A 23471-nucleotide genomic window follows, 5' to 3' on the forward strand; every position below is an offset into this window, starting at 1 on the left:
GATGTAGCACCAAATTTCATATATTGAAAATTAACAAATATAATTTTAAATACACTTTAAACTGCATAAAATCACTTTACCAACTTGTTACGCCATTTTTCAAGAGCTTTTATTCTGTGGTTTGCATCTTAAAATAGAATTCACTGATTCTATGTCTGAGACGCATCTATTGACAAAGCAATTGACAAGAGCTATCAACTGTACAAATGACAATGTTTAGCGGGTTACAGGTGCTCATAAAGCTGGCTTGAGAGAAAAATAGCCGATAGCAGATAGTATTTTTTCAACTTGGTATGTAAAATTCAGTTTGAAGACTACGTAGTTGATACCTGCTGCTAATATGAACATACAGACTCTGAAAACTGTCTGTTATTCTATTTTCATTACTCCAGAAAGATCCGTATGATTCTAATAATTGGCTGTTAGTATTTTCAGCGAAAATACGCGGGTCCAATTGCAGCTTATTTATAAGATGGAGGTAGACTTGGTAACATCATATAATAATTAACTTATGAGATGGAGGTAGACTTGGTAACATCATATAATAATTAACTTATGAGATGGAGATAGACCTGGTAACATCATATAATAATTAAGCTATAAGATGGAGATAGACCTGGTAACATCATATAATAATTAACTTACAAGATGGAGATAGACCTGGTAACATCCTATAATAATTAACTTATGAGATGGAGATAGACCTGGTAACATCATATAATAATTAAGTTATAAGATGGAGGTAGACCTGGTAACAACATATAATAATTTACTTATAAGATGGAGGTAGACTTGGTAAAATCATATAATAATTTACTCATGAGGTGGAGATAGACCTGGTAACATCCTATAATAATTAAGTTATAAGATGGAGAAAGACCTGGTAACATTATATAATAATTAAGTTATAAGACGGAGGTAAACCTGGTAACATCATATAATAATTAAGTTATAATATGGAGAGAGACCTGGTAACATCATATAATAATTGTTAATTAAATTGTGAACTACTTGTACTCATTGATCCAGTTTATTAAGACAACCAGTAAATTAAACTTCCCTCAAAATGAAAACTAAAAATCACATAATCATTTTTGCAATATAAGTTTTGTAAATTCCAGAAATTAAAATACATGATCATTTCATCCACCACATAGAAGTGGTTTTACCATACTAACAAAGAAAAACTGGTTCAATCTTAAAAAACAATTGCATATCTCCTGGAATACAACTATTAAAACGCACACTCTTTTTCTTGGTAGAAAGTAAATATTTTGGAAATAATGGGTTAAATAAAAAATTACAGCTGATAATGAATTTAGGCAATATTGGCATTAACTCATTCAAGCGTTCTTCAGTATTCTTCAAACTACATTAGTAAAACCTGCCAAGTGCTAAACATAAGCATGACTTTTTTACAGTAGGCCTACCACACTCTATTTCCTTTACAAGGCCAAATACTTTTCTACATCGACTACAATTCAGTATAGATACCTATTGAGTGCAAATATTTGTGTTGTATTATGCTCGGCTTAGTAACTTTCAAATTTCAGCTTTAATTCAAGCCGTCTAAAATTCACGTCTCCAAACTGTTTCATACGTTTTGCTATTTTCCTTCGAGTTCACTACTTTGCTAGCGATTATGTTAATATGAATACACTAAAAATTCGATCTTTCACAACTATGCCACATGAGAAATATCTTAATAATTGTTGCAAAAAAACATTTACTTATACAGCGAACTGCGTAATTATGAAACAATATGAAGTTGTGGTTATTTATTTTAATGAATGCTTAATGTTATTCTAAAAATCACATTTGAAGACATTGTCTGAATGTGAACTCTTTTTGTAACTACGCCGATAGTTCATTTTCTTGATTCATTATTAAGTACCTAACAAAATATGTATTTGCAATAACATTTTAATGTGCTAGGCTACGACGGCCTAAAATTTACATATGTTATAATAAATATGAAACAATACTTCAGTTATTCGCATCCTTGTTGCCGAGACCAAAGCGGGTTATTATTAAATTAACCAATGAGCGTTATGGCTGATATATTTTACAGCGAGTCAATTTGAGACTTAGTTAATTAACCACTGTTCACAATCTGATTATGCGCCTCCATGCTAGACCAAGCGGGCGGCTTAATTAACTGCACAACTTGCGATTGAAGATGTGTGGGCTATGAAAACGTGAGGCGATGATTATAGAACACGATGACTCTTAGGATACGCCGTCAGTTTTACAGGACGGTTTTGTAGATCACAACGATTTTTTAGGTATTGAGTTTGCTGATTGAGAGGAGAACCATTATTTGATTAGAAAAAATAAATGCAATTTTACTGCTTGTTTCTGTTGCTCTAAACTAATTTACTCAACTGACATGTTACTGTGACTTTCCTAGGCCAAGAAGTCAGTATAGTGTTGTGCAAAAATCCAACCTCATACTTTTTATCAGTATTTTTAGACAAAACTATAATAATAGCAATTATAGTGAGTGTTTTAGCGTGACTGTTGACTTGAAGAAATGACTAAAGGCTAGACCAGGCAAAAATAATGTTTAGTAAAACATAATTTTTAGCTGGCTATTGGATTATCATTAGCCATTAATCCTGGATGTTATTGGTTTATTACCAAGTAAAACCTATCACGTACAAAATATCACTATTATAACAACATAATCAAGTGCCAGTTTGTGCAAAAATAAAATTACAAAACTCCAAAACCCACTGTAAAACCAACTTGGCTGTTAGCAAGCAAATCTGTAAATTTAAGTTGGTCACTTAAGCGAGCAGTATACAAGTAAGAGTGCAGAATCAATATCTATGAATGCCCATTACTTGGTTATAGTGCCATAGTGAGCCACAAACAGTTTGCTTCTCTGAATGCTAACAAAATATTAGTGTCACACATTTTCACAGCAAGCTCACATATTTTTATCAGCCTCGGCTAACCTCAAATGTTTTACTTCGCCAGATGAAAATAAAAAAATTGTGATGAGTCTAGCGTTTAAACAGACAGTAGTGGTTCAGTGACTAGGATGGTGGCTTATGAGCAGTAGGTCAGTGGCTCAAGACACCTAAGGACCTTTGGAGGTGTTAGAAAAGGTATCCAACCACGGTTTTCCTTTTGTGGTTGAACCAGCCAAAACTGGATGCTCCATATGCGCTCCAAAGCAGATGAGGAGGGTGGTTAACAACCCTGTAAGAGAAAATACACAATCTGGATGCCCCATATGCGCTCCAAAGCAGATGAGGAGGGTGGTTAGCAACCCTGTAAGACAAAAAACAAAACCTGACAAAGATTGGTCGAGCTTCTCTGCGAGCCAATAGCCAGATATGTGAAGAGTCCGAGATGGTGTCTTGCTAAAAACACTTGTTAGTTAGTTCGTTATTCTGCTTTATTGCAGAAAATGTTTTAAAATTACAACATATTCCCAAAAAAGCCTTTATTTGCAGGCAAGATGGCTCATACAACATTTAAATAGAGTTAGTAATATCTCTTGTGGCCCGCAATGGCACCAGCGTTGCAGACAAAACTGCTAAGCGCACCGCAGAACCAACCAAGCACAGGGACAGCACGCAAACCCGAGACGTGCCAGCAGAACCCAACACCACTTTTCCCATCAATGTATGCCTGGGCGTCTGGCACTTATCATTAATGTCGTCCCTCTTTGCACACTCATGCGACTGTAAAAATACTTATCAGAATGCCAGGTCAAGCCGCTTCTGAACCTTTAAAAAAAATCTTGGTTATTAGAAGTAGAGTGAACCATGATTACCCACATCCTCACAGAACATGGTACTTACAGAAAGATCTAGCAAAAAATAAATGATCATCGCATAACAATATTATTTGCTGAAGGGGAATGGGGTTGTGGCACTCAAAAATTCATTCCAGAATACTTGTAGTAACATAGATGCAGATTAGTTGGTATTTCATGGTCACTTTTTTACTGCAGGTACTCGCAATGTTTGGCAACATAACCTGCTGGATGGTTTCAGGGAAATGTGTCAAACAATCAAAGCTGGCTATAACGTAGTGGCAATGGTGAGATACAAATATTCTGTAAAACTATTTTAGTCATTAATTATTATTACCTTTTCATATAGCATTACAATGTTGTAAATGTAACCTCATAGTTCTTTACCTCCTGTAACCTTTGTGAGTAAAATCCTTGCTTAAAAAGCAATAATTCAGCAAGCATGTTGTTCATTTTTGATAAAAAGATGTATTTTCTAATTTTTCTGCTTGCTATAAAAACATTCATGGTAAATTAAATTAAATCTAGAATTTTTGTCATAGCCAAGTGTTGAAGGTAGCGACAAGTCTTGAAGGCGGAGACAAATGAAGATTTTAGTAATATAACAGGAAACCTACAATCAGGGTTATTGCCTCAAATTTAACTATCCTTTTTTCTACAAAGACTACAAGTACTACCAACATCTTGCACCCAATTTTATATTTTAAAAATTACTGAATGTTTATTTTAATGTTTAAATGTTAACTAAATTTTAAATATGTTATAAACTGCTTAAAACGCTTTAAAAAGTTTCGCTCATCGTCGATTATGTGAACCGTAAACCGATGGCATCGACGAAGCAACGCGGATACATCGGGAGTGTTTGCAGCTGTCAAACTTTCCCGATAGTCACCTTTTTAATGTGAACCATTTCAGTGATATTAGTTCGCGGTCACGGATAGCGTGATCTATTTATTTCCGTTTATGATAGTAACTGCAAGACTAGTATTTGATTTAAGCCCGCGAAAACAGAGGTTTCTTGGCGAAAATTTAAAAAGAAAAATAAGAATGCTACGCCAATGTCTATTTATCTGTCTGTCTCTTTATCTGTCCATCTCTTTATCTGTCCATCTATCTTTCTGTCGATCTGTCTGTCTATCTGTTTATATTTCCATCTGTCTGCCTAACAATATTCACACAGTGATAGTGTGAACATTGTTTTCATCGACGATCACCACCGAGGTATTGTGGCATTAACGCCGAGATATGGCGACATAGTTTGAACCCTTAGCCTTGACTCTTATGCAATTGTTCGTCTTATAATGCATGTCACTAATTAGTGACCTTTCAACCGGAACTCTTGGTGCTAGCACCTGGCTGGCTGCCACTACAATATACTTGTATAATAATATATATTTTATAATAAATGTTTTTTTATAAATAATTATGTTATATATTATTAATTATTATAACTATTATTATATATTTTTATATTATAATAGGTATATAGTCTTATCATAGATATAATAAAAATTTTATATATTATACATGTTTGCATTTCTGTATAGGTTATAACAGCCAATCGATTTCTATTGAAGCTTTCATTAAATAAATTATTTTACCAAATACAGTTCTGAGCTTGTTTAATTGTTAAATTGTTGTACGGAGGCTCTCATGACTGTTGACTCGGAAAAATGTCTTGCAGCAATTCACCATCTGAGTTTATAAGCTGTACAAGTCTCTATCTTACATTTGTTTTTACTACTAGCTATGTTGTTCTAGCCGAGTTCTTTTAGGTAAAGAGCAATAATTGTATGATATTTTTACTTGTAATATATAAAAAACACTTATATCGACAGAACTGTCAGAAGCCATTATTTAGGTGATTTGAAAATTGCTGCTTTGTAAAAGTCACATAAAATTTTGAGTTAAGCAATTGCCATTTGAGCTTTAACTTAGGATTGCCTCAACATATAAACCTAATTTTCACAATTGTTTTGATCCAATGAAAATTAACAAATCAACTGCCTATACAGGATTAGGCAGTTGATTTGTTATGAGATTCTGCCGATGGTAATATAGCTGTGTTTTAATTATAATAATAAAATTATGCGCATTCTCGTTTTGTTGGTACATTCATATTTGTTCTTTAGGATGCCGAGTTTCCTGGTAATCCCTTGAAGGATGTCAAAGATTATCGCAATTATGAGAGCCAAATCGACCTTGAATATGATTATATGAAAGCAAATGTTGAAGTATCTCATATGTTCCAACTAGGTTTTAGTTTGTTTGATGACACCGGGGAAGACCCTCAAGACCTCAAGTCATGGCAGTTCAACCTCCACTTTGATCCAGTGTAAGTCTAATGATAAATATTCTAAGCTTACACACCGTATGTTGACTAAGTGAATTGCTGCCTGGTCAGTGATGAGAAGATAAGATTGTGCAAAGGACATATATGATATATATTAAAATATGTATTATATGTTATCATAAATATTACATTTATAAATCTCAATGTTGGTTGTTCCTGTATCCAGATTGACTAAAGTTTAGCAATAAAGAATCTCATAGCACTCGAATTGAACTCACGACATTTGAATTGCGTGTCTACGGACGTAATCACGCGGGCATAATCACTAGGCTAGGCGGTACTTATCATTCTCAGCCATCACTCTATCTTTATCACAAAAGCACACAAAAAAGTGCGCTTTTCATTACTAATTATTATTACCTTTTTAAGTTAACCGACTTTTTTATATTAAGACCAACTTTAAGTTATAAATATATATATATACCAGCTGTAATACCCGGCGTTGCCCGCGTAATAAAAAATTCATTGGTTAGAATAATTATTTGTATTTAACATATAACAACATTTGCCATTCTAACTTTCAAATTTCATATCATGAGAAAAAATTTTTGTGCAGTTCAAACAAATTAAAAAAAATAAAACCACATTAAATGAGTTTAAATGTGAAACCATTAGCAAGGAATGGCTAAATTAAGTCTGTTTTGCTATGGTTACAATAAAAAATTATCTGGTATACAATTGTATGATTTTAGTTCGTTTCGGTTTTGGCATGCGAAAATTGGCATGCCAATTTTGGCATGCCAAAATATTGTAGGCTATAGACGTAAATAGGGTGGTATAGATACTTATAGCCATTATTTAATGCAATCACCTCCTGGTAAAAATCATAAAAATAGTAACAAAACATTATGTTAACCTTAGCAGCCATAGGTACCTACAACTACTTAGCACATTTTGTGGTTAGAATATGCAAGATAATAGTATAACATTACATTGTACTACGTGGAGAGTTCTTACCCGTGAGACAGACGAGTAACATAAACTATAAAAAATCATTTAAAATAGCACCAAAATATTATATTAACCTCAGTAACTATAGTTACCTACAATGACTTTAGTTCATTTTGTGGTTATGATGTGTAAGATATAACATTACAATCTACTCTGTGCAGAGTTCTTACCTTTGAGACAGACGTGTAACATAAACACTGAATCTAACTTAAATAAGTTTAGCTTACTAAACGCATACTTCAAGGAGATTTTAGTTTTCTTTTAGTTTGAAGAGTACTTAAAACATGAAGAAAGTTTGAAGCACACTTCAAACTTTCAACTAAAATTTTATTATATCTCTCAAAAATTGTCGTCGTATGTGTATTCGTAGGTTTGATTGTCCGGCCATAGATCTTAAAATAAAGATTCCGTATGGAAGAAGATTTGATCTTGGTCCCTGTCGTTCACTAGTCTGACGCCCTACCCACTAGACTACAGAAATCAAATTGTTAACTCGCCAATATAATTCATTATATGAGAGCAAATACCTAATTGCTTTGCGTACGATGCGGGTCATATCATAACGTCACGAGAAACTGTTCACTCACATTATTAAATGTACCGGCTGATAGCGCGCTGGCTAATAGCAAGCAACTCTCACTACTACTCATTGTTTATAAGACAAAACACTTTTCTCATAATATGTAGTTTGAAAGTTAGAATGGCAAATGTTGTTATATGTTAAATACAAATTTCTGTCCAAAGACTTATCTATTACCCGGGCAAGGCCGGGTCGCACAGCTAGTAACCTATATAAACATTACAATATTGCTAGTTTTTAATTTCGAGAAAACTTACTGTTAATATCGTGTGCAGAAGAATTACGCCCTAACAAAAAACATATCTAAAAAGCATCATGTTTCATAGAGTTAGGCAAAAATTATTTTATAACAGCGACATCGTGGCGCGTGGGTGCAATGATCAAATAATACATCATTTAGCGTATGCATACGCGGTGTGGTATGATAGTGTCTTTGATAAATATGCCTTGTATAGCTCAGCGGTAGAGCTTGCGGATTTGTAACTTGCGGTTCCAATCTCCACGAGTTTCAAACCATCAAAATGTGGAATTTTAATACCAAGATTTTAATAGCTATAGCTGGACATGCCGAATGACAGACGACAAACTTTGAAAATTATATATAGATATATGTTCGTCAAGCGAATTGACAAACTGATGTAATGATTCTTTTGCATGCGTGTGTCTTTCTTCTTTGGTAATCATGGCAGTATTTCTAGCAAAATTGAATGCTTTTTAAGAAGTTTTTGGATTAAAAAGTCACAAACATCCAATGTGATGAAAGTTTGTTAGTTTATTTGAGCTGATTGTGAAAAAAAACAATTACTGTGTGATGGTAGCAGCATTTAACTAATTTTTTTAATTTAACTGTTTTTTTTTTTAATTTTAAAGTTGTTAAAGTTAAAATAAAGTTGTTGATTTTTAAATTTTTAGTGAATCCCAAACAAACCGAATGAATGAAGGCTCAATCCAATTTGTTAAAAGTGGTAACGCAGTAGACCTTGAAATGCACACCAAGTACGGTATTGAACCAAAGGATTTGTCTGCACTCTTAACTGCACCAGGCTATGTACTTCGCAACTCGAATGTCAAGTGGGTGACTTATCAAGGGTAAGAACTGTTTATTGGCATTTCTTTCTGTAGCTATTTCGCATCTTTTATAATAAGCTAGTACACTAAAGGGTTCTCTTCCACTAGCTTTTTTATATTTTCTCAGCATAACTTAATAAACCAATGGTTGATTCCAGTAATAAACCATATATTGATAAATAAACAATATATTTAATATATTGTTTATTTTAAAGTGTTTATTGCATCACTAAATGATGCAATAAACATTTTTCTTTTAATAGTCCATTTTGTAACCAAATTTTCTTTCAGTAGTCTTTTTAGGTATTTGAATAACACACTTTTTTCTAGTTGCTTTTTGCATAATTTATAACTGGATGACACTATAAAATGCTCATTCATTAAAATATTCCATTAGCTACAAACATACTCATGAGAAAAGGGTTCAGAGAGTACAGCGGCCCTCTGCATCACAGTGGGGTCAACTGTAATGCCCTCTGCATCACAGTGGGGTCAACTGTAATGCCCTCTGCATCACAGTGGGGTCAACTGTAATGCAATTTAACACAACGCTAACCACATTGTAACCAAACTTTTCAAGAAGAGTCGAAGCTATAAAAGCTTGAATATTCTTTTTAATTGCAGAGGGAAAGATTATGCTTACATGTACAAGATAATTAAGAACGGAAATCTACCCAGCACTAGAATCGCCTTCCTCAAAGAATTTAAAGAACTATTTCCTAACAGCTACGACATAAAACATATTTATCGTTCTATGAGATACACAGACTCTGGAGGTTTGGGCGGCACGGCTGATCAACTTCAGGTAGTCCAATAGCATTAAACTATTCTGATCAAATTTCTAAAAGAATGCAGTCGGAATGCATATTTGCTGTAACTAGTCATAAATTTATTAGTCAGATATGTGATCTGTATAAGCGCTTCACTTGCACAAGATTGGCTATAAGCTAGCATACTCTTGATTCGATAGTGATGTAATAGTCATATATGACTATTGACTGTTATATGACTATTATATAAGTCACATAACAGTCATAGACTATATGACTATTGCATAATAGTCATATAATTATAGTCATATAATGGTCATATTATAGTTTTATAATAGTTGTATGTTATGACTATTATAGTCATATAATTATAGTCATGTAGTCATATAATAGTCATGTAACAGTCATATAATAGTCATATATTAGTGATATAATAGTCATATATCAGTGATATAATAGTCGTATAATAGTCAAATATTAGTGATATAACAGTCGTATAATCTATATATATTTCTTATAGTATATGTGTGGACATGTGTGTCCCTCCAGCTACAGCTATTATTAGAATAGTGTAGCTGAACAATGCTGATGCAACGTCATGGCGTACCATCATTAGAAGCCTAGCGCTTATTAACTAGCTTACTGTAATTTTCTATTGGCGATGTGCCAGTGCTTTTATTATTATAAAATCATTTCCTCATGATATGAAGTCTGAAAGTTACAGTTGTTTGACAAAGTTTTAAAACCTTTACAGTTGTTTTTATTTTTCTCTTACTTTATTTCAACTACACGACACACTTCTCTCATGGTATGTGGTTTGAAAGTTAAAATGGCAAATGTTGCTATATGTTAAATACAAATTAATTTTCTGTCCAAAGAATTTTTTATTACCCGGGCATTGCCGGGTAGTACATCTAGTAGTTATATAATAATCAAAACAGCTAACTGATAAGAAGTGATGAAACTGCAAAAATAAATTATTAGGAAGTAATATTTAGCGCGATTGACGCTTGCTTTTTTATTTTTTTGAATACAACAAAAATGGAGCCCTCAAATTCAATTGGCAAATTTCAATTTTTTAATCTATGCAGTAACAGTGCCAATAACGTTGGTATATTGATATTTTCTTTTTCTAATTTTTAAAACTGCTATTACACTTTATTTTTCGACACTTTTTAATTTTTTAAATACGCCACATACACACCATTTTTTGAATACACCACATTGAGTGTGTATGAATCTATGATGCAACATTGTATAAACCTATATTACATATACGATGGCGTGCTGTTATATTGTATAAACCTATATTACATATACGATGGCATGCTGTTACATTGTATAAACCTATATTATATATACGATGGCGTGCTGTTATATTGTATAAACCTATATTACATATACGATGGCGTGCTGTTATATTGTATAAACCTATATTACATATACGATGGCATGCTGTTACATTGTATAAACCTATATTACATATACGATGGCATGCTGTTATATTGTATAAACCTATATTACATATACGATGGCATGCTGTTACATTGTATAAACCTATATTACATATACGATGGCGTGCTGTTACATTGTATAAACCTATATTACATATACGATGGCATGCTGTTACATTGTATAAACCTATATTACATATACGATGGCGTGCTGTTATATTGTATAAACCTATATTACATATACGATGGCATGCTGTTATATTGTATAAACCTATATTACATATACGATGGCATGCTGTTACATTGTATAAACCTATATTATATATACGATGGCGTGCTGTTATATTGTATAAACCTATATTACATATACGATGGCGTGCTGTTATATTGTATAAACCTATATTACATATACGATGGCATGCTGTTATATTGTATAAACCTATATTACATATACGATGGCATGCTGTTATATTGTATAAACCTATATTACATATACGATGGCGTGCTGTTATATTGTATAAACCTATATTATATATACGATGGCATGCTGTTACATTGTATAAACCTATATTACATATACGATGGCATGCTGTTATATTGTATAAACATATATTACATATACGATGGCATGCTGTTACATTGTATAAACCTATATTATATATATGATGGCATGCTGTTACATTGTATAAACCTATATTACATATACGATGGCGTGCTGTTATATTGTATAAACCTATATTACATATACGATGGCGTGCTGTTATATTGTATAAACCTATATTACATATACGATGGCATGCTGTTACATTGTATAAACCTATATTACATATACGATGGCATGCTGTTACATTGTATAAACCTATATTACATATACGATGGCGTGCTGTTATATTGTATAAACCTATATTATATATACGATGGCATGCTGTTACATTGTATAAACCTATATTACATATACGATGGCATGCTGTTATATTGTATAAACATATATTACATATACGATGGCATGCTGTTACATTGTATAAACCTATATTATATATACGATGGCATGCTGTTACATTGTATAAACCTATATTACATATACGATGGCGTGCTGTTATATTGTATAAACCTATATTACATATACGATGGCGTGCTGTTATATTGTATAAACCTATATTACATATACGATGGCATGCTGTTACATTGTATAAACCTATATTACATATACGATGGCATGCTGTTACATTGTATAAACCTATATTACATATACGATGGCGTGCTGTTATATTGTATAAACCTATATTATATATACGATGGCATGCTGTTATATTGTATAAACATATATTACATATACGATGGCATGCTGTTACATTGTATAAACCTATATTATATATACGATGGCATGCTGTTACATTGTATAAACCTATATTACATATACGATGGCGTGCTGTTATATTGTATAAACCTATATTACATATACGATGGCGTGCTGTTATATTGTATAAACCTATATTACATATACGATGGCATGCTGTTACATTGTATAAACCTATATTACATATACGATGGCATGCTGTTACATTGTATAAACCTATATTACATATACGATGGCATGCTGTTACATTGTATAAACCTATATTACATATACGATGGCATGCTGTTACATTGTATAAACCTATATTACATATACGATGGCGTGCTGTTATATTGTATAAACCTATATTACATATATGATGGCATGCTGTTATATTGTATAAACCTATATTATATATACGATGGCATGCTGTTATTTTGTATAAACCTATATTACATATACGATGGCATGCTGTTATATTGTATAAACCTATATTACATATACGATGGCGTGCTGTTATATTGTATAAACCTATATTACATATACGATGGCATGCTGTTATATTGTATAAACCTATATTATATATACGATGGCTTGCTGTTATATTGTATAAACCTATATTATATATACGATGGCATGCTGTTATTTTGTATAAACCTATATTACATATACGATGGCATGCTGTTATATTGTATAAACCTATATTACATATACGATGGCGTGCTGTTATATTGTATAAACCTATATTACATATACGATGGCGTGCTGTTATATTGTATAAACCTATATTACGCATATGATGATTGGCTGTTATATTGTATAAACCTATATTACGCATATGATGATTGGCTGTTATAGTTGAGGAGGATTGGTGCAAAGCATTCAGCAGGAAGTGATGCCCAGCTCACAGGACAGATCTATTTTGCTGTAAGTTTTACTTTAAAGTACATTTGAACTTTCAGCCACTGAGATTTAATCATTTAAATTTAATCATTTAAACTCTCAGCCAGCAAGGTTAAATTATTTTTTAATTCAGCCAATAAGGCTCAAGCATTTTAAATCTCATTTGTTTTTGTAAGCAAGAGAGAAGTTTTGTTCGTTTCGTTTGTTTAATTAAGCGAAACCAACGAAGCTCACAAAAGTTAATTGATTTCATGGTGCCTGCCTTTTAAAGTGGCGCCTTTGTTTCATACTTAGAACTAAATTAATATTTCAATGGTGCCAAAAGTATCACATATCACAAGAGAGTGGGAGATGACTCGAGAGACACCGCTTTTATTACTGTATTCAATAAAACAATAATATATTATTTTATAATATAATTTTAATTAACGTACAATTAATTATTTGTTAATTCATTACTTTTTTTCATTTTTTTCATTTGTTTATTTAATTTATTAAGTTTTTATTAATATATTCAATAATATGACAGTATATTAATTATCTGTTTTTATATATTTTTTGTATTTATTTGTTTACTTATTTAATTTATTAATTACCTTTGTTCTTGTTTACGGTCACCATTATTATAGCTCTTATAGCTCTGTTGAATGTTCATATGACTCCAATTAATCAGTCTTACAACTTGGGATAATAAATTAAATTATAATTAATTTATAATAAGTTATAATAAATTATCTATCATGTAACCAAGTATCTTGCCAGTCTCGTGTGCTGTGAGAGATTGCTAGTCGGCCTGATAAAGCACAGAGAGTAACTATGTGCACAGTTATGCAGCAATGAGTAGCACAGCGATGTGGTGCAGATGTGGTCATGACCGGCTAAAAATCTGCATGCTGAGAGTGCAATTCCCGTATGGTGCAACCTTTTTCACAACTTCATACCACGGGTTTAGGTCGACGGATGAACAGTCATGGCTTTCATTGTATCAAATATTTAATCTATATTAATCTCAGTGTTCGACCTTGTGTTCAGCTATAGCGATAGTTTCGGTATTAAATTACTTGTTGTGCACTGAATTTGAACCTTGAACCTCCAGTTCTGCAGACAGGCATGCCATTCAATACACTGCTCTGTTATGGAATAAATTGTTCGCATACCTCCTATACCTGCCAGTCTTTCACGGCTCCATGCTCCAAGGTACAACCACACCTGCCGATTTTTTCGTTGGTTCTGCCCAAAATCACAAAATGAACGAAAAACAGAATTATTTGGCCGAAATTCACAGAATTGTCAGAACTGTGCATGCACACTGAAATCATCGATGAAACGTTTTAATTGGCTAAACAGATTATTAGCGAGCGCGATTTTAGCAGCTTTTGCAAGTGGTATAGTCCAAGACCCGTACCACGACACACAATAAAAGTACGAGTGCAATTCAACATAGCACATGCGATGCAACTGCTTAAATTGCGCTATCGTTGGTTTTTTATCGTTCCGAAACTATGGCTACGAAATCGTTTCCTTTTTAATAATAAAACTTCAGCTAGCGTTATGCGTTAAGCTATACCAGAAGAAAATGTGTGTCCGTACGTGAAGAAAATTGCTTTAACTCGCATGACCAACAAGACTATTGCAATCAGTATAGAGCTGTAGTAGCCACTGCAGCTGTTACAGTATGAATTACCCAGAAATAAATAAACAACTTCATTTAGAAGTTAGAATGGTTAATGCTATATATGTCGATTGAAAATAAATTTTTTGTTCAAAAATTGTTTTATTATTCGCGCATCTAGTATTCACTGTAAAAAGGTTTATCTGTCTGTTTAGTGCCATGCAGCCAGGCGCACTATCAACTACACCTCTCACCTTGGCTGTATGAAGAATATTTGTAGACATAGCTATTACATCAAACAATTTCTCACAGAGCACTGGACTGCCAGTGTACTAGTTTACTTTTTATGGAATTTAAATTTCATTTTTTAATTTCAATTTATTAATTTAATTCAATTTAATTTTAATTTATTCAAATAAATTTAATTCAAGTAATAACTAATATTTAGCTTTGCAGCTTTTGATTTCACATCCTGCTGGTATAGTGAGCTCTGTGCTTCTAGATTCCATGCAATACTTAATTGGTTAGCTTGTGATCTTAAAGGTTGACTTGCAACAAAATTCACATTACAGTTATTTGGTATCAAAAAATTCACCATGTCTTACTTTGTTGTGTTGTAAGTGCCAAATGTGTGGAAATGTGATTACAAGCTCTTAAAAGCTCAAAAACGAAAAGCGGCTGTAGATTGGAACCTCTTTATTTCGATGACGTAGTCACGAAATTTGGTTATCGTCTGGTCACGTATGTTCTCACGTGAATTGAAAGGCCAATACAAAGCTCAATATAAAATTTATCGTAGTACTAGTTTATGACAAACACTTCGGGTTTCACCGAAGACCCCGTATCAAATATAGATGCTCGCTACTTTACAGTTTTGTTTCGGCATTATTCAATCGTCAAGTCGTTCTCTGATCATGTGACCCAATACTTCGCAAATAATTTTTGCAGCACTTTTCGATTATCAGGTGACCAACAGGCTCGTCATGATTATCAGGATATCAAGATCATATCAAGATTCTAACAGTTTCGTTCATCGGTGTCAAAGTTTAACACGTTGAAAATCCATCGCATCGTCGCTAGCAATGATTACGCTGACCGCTCATCGCAAAATGACATTATAGTAGCTAATCGTTCCAAACTATTGCACAACAAAACGTTGATTTGAATGATAGTGTTGTGTGTGGGCCTATATTAGGTTGCGTAATCACTAAGATTTCATTAGTTTTTTAGTGATAGAATCACTATTTATAAGTTTTGAAATTACATGTAGCCTAAGCCATGCTCGTGTTTCATTCATTGTTAATTTGATATGAAGTAATAGTTAACTAATAGTTAACAGTGATTAACTATTAGTGATTAACAGTGCGTTATAGCCCAAATATATCTTGTAGGCTACCCGCCACACTGGTGTCAAGCCAGAGTGGAATGGCTACATTTTTGGCCTGGGCTCAGCAGACCACCCTGAGCGCAGCCTGCGTTACGCATACGCCTCATCCATTTACTATTCTGAGATTGAAGAGGACAAAAAGAGAAAAGAAGAGGCAAAATTAGCCAAACAAATGAGCAGGCTTGGCCAATCAGCGGAAAATCTCAAAAGTAAACCAGAAGTAAAGTCACCAGATGAGGACTTGCATTATCATTCATACACAGATTCATTTGTGCGGCCCCGTCCTCCCCCAGGTGTTAAGCAAATAGTGCGGAGAGATACAGAGCAGCAAAGTGACCGTCCTGAGAGCTGGACTAACGAGCTGTTTTCTGCCAGTGCCCCGGTGAATACAAACTTTTATTACAGAGTACCACACCAAGTCAGCAATCCGTATGCACCGGCTCCTCCGCCGACTGGTCATCCTGAGATGCCCTTTTTACAAAGAGGAGTCGTATGTCCAGAACAAGGTCCTCAGCTTCTGCGACCTGCCCCATACTATCAGCAACCAGGTCTAGATCCAAACCAGCCACCATTTTTACCAAACCAGCCACAGCAGCCACCGTTCCAGCAACCCCTATTCCAGCCACCCCCATTCCAGCCACCCCCATTCCAGCAACCCCGTTTTTTCCCGCAAGGCCATTTGTTCCAGCAAAACCCTTTGGTGCATCCTCCTACATTCCCAACACGGCCTCCAACCCAAGCACCAAGCACTGTGACTTCAGACCCACAAGATGAGGATTCCCAGCAATAGGTTTATGGCTTCAGCCCAACAACACAGCACACAGATCTCTCTCATATTAACGCGAAGAACGATGTATCTGGTGAGTGTGACTTGCGCGAGCAAGTGTTTTGTCAAAGCTTTGATAATCATCTCTCTATAGGACTTTGTTAGGACAGGAGGGACTGTGGTGTAACGGTCTAGAGTCTCTGACCTTTGAACTCCCAAAAAAGGCAACTAGCGATAAATGAATGTACATCTAGCCTTGGAAGAACTTACACTAAAATTTTAGAAGATTTTATCAGAAAGTATTTTTTACCATTTGCGATTGTTTTTGATTTCTGAGGTGATCTCACGTCAAACCTCGAAAACCTCACGCTTGGATGTTTCAAAATTAAAATCGACAAAACTTCATCACTGTTAAAACACTCGAAAGAAAAATACATGCAAAATGATGTCATTAGTTTCTATTGTTGATATTAGCTATTGCTTTGAACTTGCAGCATTAGACGTCTTTGTTCTGTTGGTCTCTTTGCAACTATAGGTGTCACAGTCGCTCTTTCGCTTTATCTGAGCGTTTTAATTGTGATCAAATGTTGTTGATCTTAATCTTGAAACATCCTGGCTGTCAGATCGCCTAAAACATCAAAAACAATCGGAAATGATAGAAAAATACCGATTCTTTCTGATAAAATCAACAAAAATTTATATAAGTTCATCTTCATTTTAAATTTCAATTAAAAATTCTTTAAATAGCAAAATAATAAATAAACAACAAACCATTTTTTCAAACCTACAAATCACGATGCTTCTAGCAATATCGTTCAATAACCCTCACGTGCTCTTTTCAATATATTAATTCTGTTCTTTTACTATGTAGTTTTATTTTGCAGAGGTTTATCATCATTGTTTTATATTTGCTAGATACACGAATTGTACGCAAGAGATCAAGAGTAACAGCCAATCAGCAGCGGACTACCAATATCGTTTCATGGTTTGACAACTCCATCCAGATCTTTTCTTCTCAAAGAATATTGTTACCATATGCTGAATTTAAAAAAAAAAGTAATTTGAAATAAAACAACGAAAGATTGACTTCTATTTTTCATTTTGGCGATTTGGAGGTTGGCTCATTTCATATTTCTTCACTGGTTGAAAAACTTGAATTTTGGGCTATTTTAATTTTTTGTACAGTTCAACAAAACGTTATACAACATTTTTTAATAAACATCCGAAAACATTTTTAAATTTGGTTTTTGGTAAAATAATTCGAAGGAGACACAAGAAAGAGACTAATTTCAGTTGAATTTGTTGAAGTTACTTACAAAGTTAAGTTTGAACAAGGTTAAATTACAAACTATTTACAATTCATTGAAATTATTCGCGATTCAATAAGACCTACAATTTGCTGAAAATTACTTGCAATTAATTAAATATTAGCTACAACTTAAATGTAAGCATAACTTTTTCAAAGAAAGTTTTTAGCATTTTAGTCTGATTTATTCAAAAGTTTGTTTGTCAGTACATCAAAAGCATACACAAACATCAAAAGCAATCACAAATGATAGAAAAATGCCAAATCTTTCTGATAAAAGCTAAAAAAAGTTGTGTAAGTTTATCTTTTAAAGACCTATTAGGTCATCTATTAATGGTATTGTTAGACTATTTATTACTATTATTAGTTTTATTCAGAAGAAACAATTTGTAAACACCATAATGTTAACAAATTGTTAACATTATGGTGTTAAAAAAATGTTAACATTTTAGTGTTAACAATTTGTTAACATGGTGTTAACAAATTGTTAACATTATGGTGATAGCAAATTGTTAACATTATAGCGTTAAACGAAGTTTGATGTAAAATCATTGTAGCTCTGATCAGTTGTAGCATCACTCATTTGTAACTTACAAAAAAGTACATGCATATTTGTCTAAGGATATGAAAACAACACTTTAGTTGGAGTTAGAGGTTGAAAGAAGGTGCTTTCAGCAACACCTGAGGTTTTGAGTTATTTGTTATTTACTTTGGTGCAATTCAAAGTTATTGAAATTACTTGAACTTTTAGTTTAAGTAATTGCAATAACTTGCAATTACTTAAACTAAATCCTTTAATTTTTCCAAAGAAGTAATAAGCTTTATACTAAATTTCTTAAGATTTTCTTTCTTTGTCATATGCGGTGCTGCGGCAGCGTCCCTCTATTTACTTTCCGCTGATGCCCTCTGCCAATCTATGCACACTCAATAAATATTCATTTGCGCAGTAAACAAGATGCATGGCCATAACCGTGAGTTAATACTGTAGGTAACTGCAGAGCAATTTCTACAAATGAAGTTAGTTTGTTTTCTACAAAGTTTGTAATGTAAAAGCATATGATATGTAGTGATACTTGTATATAAAAGTTATGGAGCAGTCGCTGTTCAGTGGTTAGTGCGCTGGCATACAATCGGGAGGTCAGTGGTTCTAATCACAGAGGGAACATTGGGGATGTTAGAAAAAGCATCCAGCTACAATTGCTTTTGTGCCAAATCTCATGAACAGCATATTTAATGATCACAATATATTCCGTACCAGAATATACCATTTCCGTGGCAACCCCTGATTTTGTTCTGTTAAGATGTATATCCATCTGCCGGCTATAGCTAGTAAATTCTTGGATATTAAAATTTCACATTCTGCTAGACTCAAGCTCTTGGAGTTTGCAATCCAAATCTCTATCAATGAAACTACAGAAGCTAGTACAAATCAAAGTCCTTACTTTATACACCCGATTTTATTCCTTACTTTATTCTTACGTTACACTTACCTTATTCTCAATATTCTATGTTAATTGACGTGATAATTTAAGCTCCATTAACTTGATGAAGCATGATAGAATTTCTTAGTTATTAATTTAAACTTTGAATTTTGCTTTTTCGGTTTTTCGTAAACTTCTATTTCCGGTTTTTCATAAGGTTAAATTGAAAATTGGCAAAGGCCAATACTTCTCACGTGAACAGTTGTATTATCTCGAGTGTTGCCTCTACATTCTTTCTTCGTTTGGTCAGACAGAGACAGTCTGATATCTCATTTTTACATTAGCACCAGTAGCGAGAGGTACCAGTATCGTCGTATTCAAAGTTCTGAGAGATATCTTTTGCTGGAACAGTAACCTTTTTTATATACACACACTTCTATGCAAGAATTGTTATTATTAGCTCAACCTATTCAAGGCTTTTATTTTGTTTTCTCAGTTCATATTAATTGTATCATTGCCAAATCATCTCTTATTGTAATCGTAGCAAAACAGCAAAACATAATTTAGCTATTACTTGCTAATTATTTCACATATGCATTTAAACACTTTTATACGTGTTTTATTTTGTTTCTTAATTTATTTGACACAAAATATTTTCCTCATGATATGAAGTTTAAAAGTTAGATTGGTAAATGTTGTTATATGTTAAATACAAATCAATTTTCTGCCCAAATAATTTTTTATTACCAGGGCAACGCCAGGTAGTACAGCTAGTATCTATATAGTAGATATAGATATACACATATATACTTATATATCTTTCTCAGAGTTTGTGGCTGTATTGGTCCAGCTATAGCTATTAATATCTTTGAATAAAAAATCCATATTGCAAGGATCTGATCTCGGACTCATCCATTTGCCAGTTTAATGCCTTATCATTTCAGCCACATGAGCTTGATAAATTCATTAGTCGGATGTATTACACTATACGGGAGCAAATACGCTACTGCTCTTCGTTACAATGGAACGTGATTGCGCAGCGTCATGGAGGGTAGCGTAATTTAATGTGTGCTCAATCGTTAGAGCAAGTGGTTAGCTCTTATTAGTAGGTTTACTCAAATTACACATTGGCAATGTGCCAGGCTAATAGCAAGTGGCAGGCAAAATTACTCCTCATTGTTTATAAACTAATTTTTAATACCTGGGCAATGCGGGCATCAAGCTAGCAATGGCAAATGTTCTTATATGTTAAACACAAATAGATTTTTTGTCCAGTCTTTTTTATTACCTGGGCAACGCCGGGTAGTACAGCTAGCATTACCCGGTGTTACTGTAATACTGCATACATATATGTTTATATATATATACGTGTATATATATATACACATGTATGTGTATGTATGTATATATATATGTAAATATATATTAACATATACACATCTATATGTGTACAGATTTATAAGCAATTTGTCAAATTTACCTGCAGTTCATTGTTATACTTGTAATTTATTGAATATAACGTGCAAAAGGGACAAGCTGTTGTGATTAAAATTATTTGTGTTTCAGTGAATGGTTTGTTAAAAACTAGTACGTTGGCAGTTCCATCCGCCATGAGAGATAGTCATGCATATTAACTATGTCCATAATTATTCCACACTTGAGTATAATTAAAGAAAATGGTTCATTGGAGCAGAGGTAGTGTACTAGGTTGGTAATCTGAATATCTTGGTTCAATTGCCTGTGTGGTGCAATCTTTTTTTCCTAAGACTCTTAGCTTGGTACAGACAGATGAACAGATGAACAGATAAACAGACGGAAGTTTGGACAAGGCTTTGATTATAATAGTAAAGATTACCTGCAACTAATCAAATATTACCTGTAGCTTAATTGATGCAAAACTATTATCAACAAAAGGTTCTTACCAGAATTATCGATGCAACCGATACTTTAAAAAACTTCTCAAGAATGCTTTTAACAAACTCGTTTTTAAAAAGCTAAATTAGTGTCCAGCTTCAAATCATAAGTTACTCGTCTATCCTCAACAACAAGAAAGATAACTAATTGACTGTTTCTCAAACAACTACAAACCAGCAGATAAATCTGTTGAAGTTACTTGGGAAAAAGCAAAGTAAATTAGTAGTGTTTATGTGCTTACCTGTGTGTTTATGTGCTTACTTGTGTGTTTATGTGCTTACCTGTGTGTTTATGTGCTTACCTGTGTGTTTATGTGCTTACTTGTGTGTTTATGTGCTTACTTGTGTGTTTATGTGCTTACTTGCGTGTTTATGTGCTTACTTGCGTGTTTATGTGCTTACTTGCGTGTTTATGTGCTTACCTGTGTGTTTATGTGCTTACCTGGTGTGTTTATGTGCTTACCTGTGTGTTTATGTGCTTACTTGTGTGTTTATGTGCTTACTTGTGTGTTTATGTGCTTACTTGTGTGTTTATGTGCTTACCTAGTGTGTTTATGCGCTTACCTGGTGTGTTTATGTGCTTACTTGCGTGTTTATGTGCTTGCGTGTTTATGTGCTTACCTGTGTGTTTATTTGCTTACTTGCGTGTTTATGTGCTTACCTGTGTGTTTATGTGCTTACCTGTGTGTTTATGTGCTTACCTGTGTGTTTATGTGCTTACTTGCGTGTTTATGTGCTTACTTGCGTGTTTATGTGCTTACCTGGTGTGTTTATGCGCTTACCTGGTGTGTTTATGTGCTTACCTGGTTTGTTTATGTGCTTACTTGCGTGTTTATGTGCTTACTTGCGTGTTTATGTGCTTACCTGGTGTGTTTATGCGCTTACCTGGTGTGTTTATGTGCTTACCTGTGTGTTTATGTGCTTACCTGGTGTGTTTATGTGCTTACCTGGTGTGTTTATGTGCTTACTTGCGTGTTTATGTGCTCACTTGCGTGTTTATGTGCTTACTTGCGTGTTTATGTGCTTACTTGTGTGTTTATGTGCTTACCTGTGTGTTTATGTGCTTACTTGCGTGTTTATGTGCTTACTTGCGTGTTTATGTGCTTGCGTGTTTATGTGCTTACCTGGTGTGTTTATGTGCTTACCTGTGTGTTTATGTGCTTACTTGCGTGTTTATGTGCTTACCTGGTGTGTTTATGTGCTTACCTGGTGTGTTTATGTGCTTACTTGCGTGTTTATGTGCTTACTTGCGTGTTTATGTGCTTACTTGCGTGTTTATGTGCTTACTTGTGTGTTTATGTGCTTACCTGTGTGTTTATGTGCTTACTTGCGTGTTTATGTGCTTACTTGCGTGTTTATGTGCTTGCGTGTTTATGCGCTTACCTGGTGTGTTTATGTGCTTACCTGTGTGTTTATGTGCTTACTTGCGTGTTTATGTGCTTACCTGGTGTGTTTATGTGCTTACCTGGTGTGTTTATGTGCTTACTTGCGTGTTTATGTGCTTACCTGTGTGTTTATTTGTTTGTTAATTTTTTTATTTTTAGCATTGCGGCAGATAGAGTAGACACAGTTTAGAATAGGCTACTAGAATAACTTAAAAAACTGTTTATCGTATTCGCTGAAACATTCAATCAATAATAGCTACAATGTATTTCAGATATAATTTCCAACAGAGAAGATCTCAGGAGTGCATTTCATGGAATGCTAGCTGGGATTCACGGTTGTTTTGATCAACTGGTAAAATCCAGATTTTAGAATGACAAATATTCCGTGAAGCCATAGAAGTGTGTAGAATTGATGAGTGCAAAGAGTTGGAAAGATCTGGAAAGTTAAAGTGACTCAGGCTATTGCGCACAAAATAAAATAAATCCAAAAAAAATAA

The 23471-nt window shown here is 33.7% G+C and overlaps 1 protein-coding gene across 2 annotated transcripts; it reads left to right on the top strand.

Annotated features, from left to right (window-relative positions):
- The first annotated feature begins 2314 nt into the window (after nucleotides 1–2314).
- LOC137401424 (uncharacterized) lies at nucleotides 2315–23359 on the top strand. 2 transcript variants are annotated; one of them, XM_068087760.1, is made up of 8 exons: nucleotides 2315–2418; nucleotides 3968–4056; nucleotides 5902–6104; nucleotides 8566–8742; nucleotides 9346–9526; nucleotides 13140–13208; nucleotides 16188–17043; nucleotides 23247–23359. In XM_068087760.1, the coding sequence occupies exons 2-7, from the start codon at nucleotides 4015–4017 to the stop codon at nucleotides 16971–16973; spliced, it is 1458 nt and encodes a 485-aa protein (XP_067943861.1). In that variant the 5' UTR covers nucleotides 2315–2418; nucleotides 3968–4014; the 3' UTR covers nucleotides 16974–17043; nucleotides 23247–23359. The 2 variants fall into 2 exon arrangements, with proteins under 2 accessions (XP_067943861.1, XP_067943860.1); XM_068087759.1 differs by lacking the exon at nucleotides 23247–23359 and adding an exon at nucleotides 17865–20557.
- Nucleotides 23360–23471: the final 112 nt, after the last annotated feature.

The sequence above is a fragment of the Watersipora subatra genome, chromosome 8 (genome assembly GCF_963576615.1).
Source record: "Watersipora subatra chromosome 8, tzWatSuba1.1, whole genome shotgun sequence".
NCBI classification, from domain to species: domain Eukaryota; kingdom Metazoa; phylum Bryozoa; class Gymnolaemata; order Cheilostomatida; family Watersiporidae; genus Watersipora; species Watersipora subatra.

Bases quoted from the DNA above. Each gene is read 5' to 3' on its own strand.
- LOC137401424 (XM_068087760.1), top strand. From the start codon at position 4,015: ATGTGTCAAACAATCAAAGCTGGCTATAACGTAGTGGCAATG. The intron at 6,105-8,565 runs GTAAGTCTAATG...TTAAATTTTTAG, and splicing joins AACCTCCACTTTGATCCAGT to TGAATCCCAAACAAACCGAA. The intron at 9,527-13,139 runs GTAGTCCAATAG...TGGCTGTTATAG, and splicing joins GCACGGCTGATCAACTTCAG to TTGAGGAGGATTGGTGCAAA.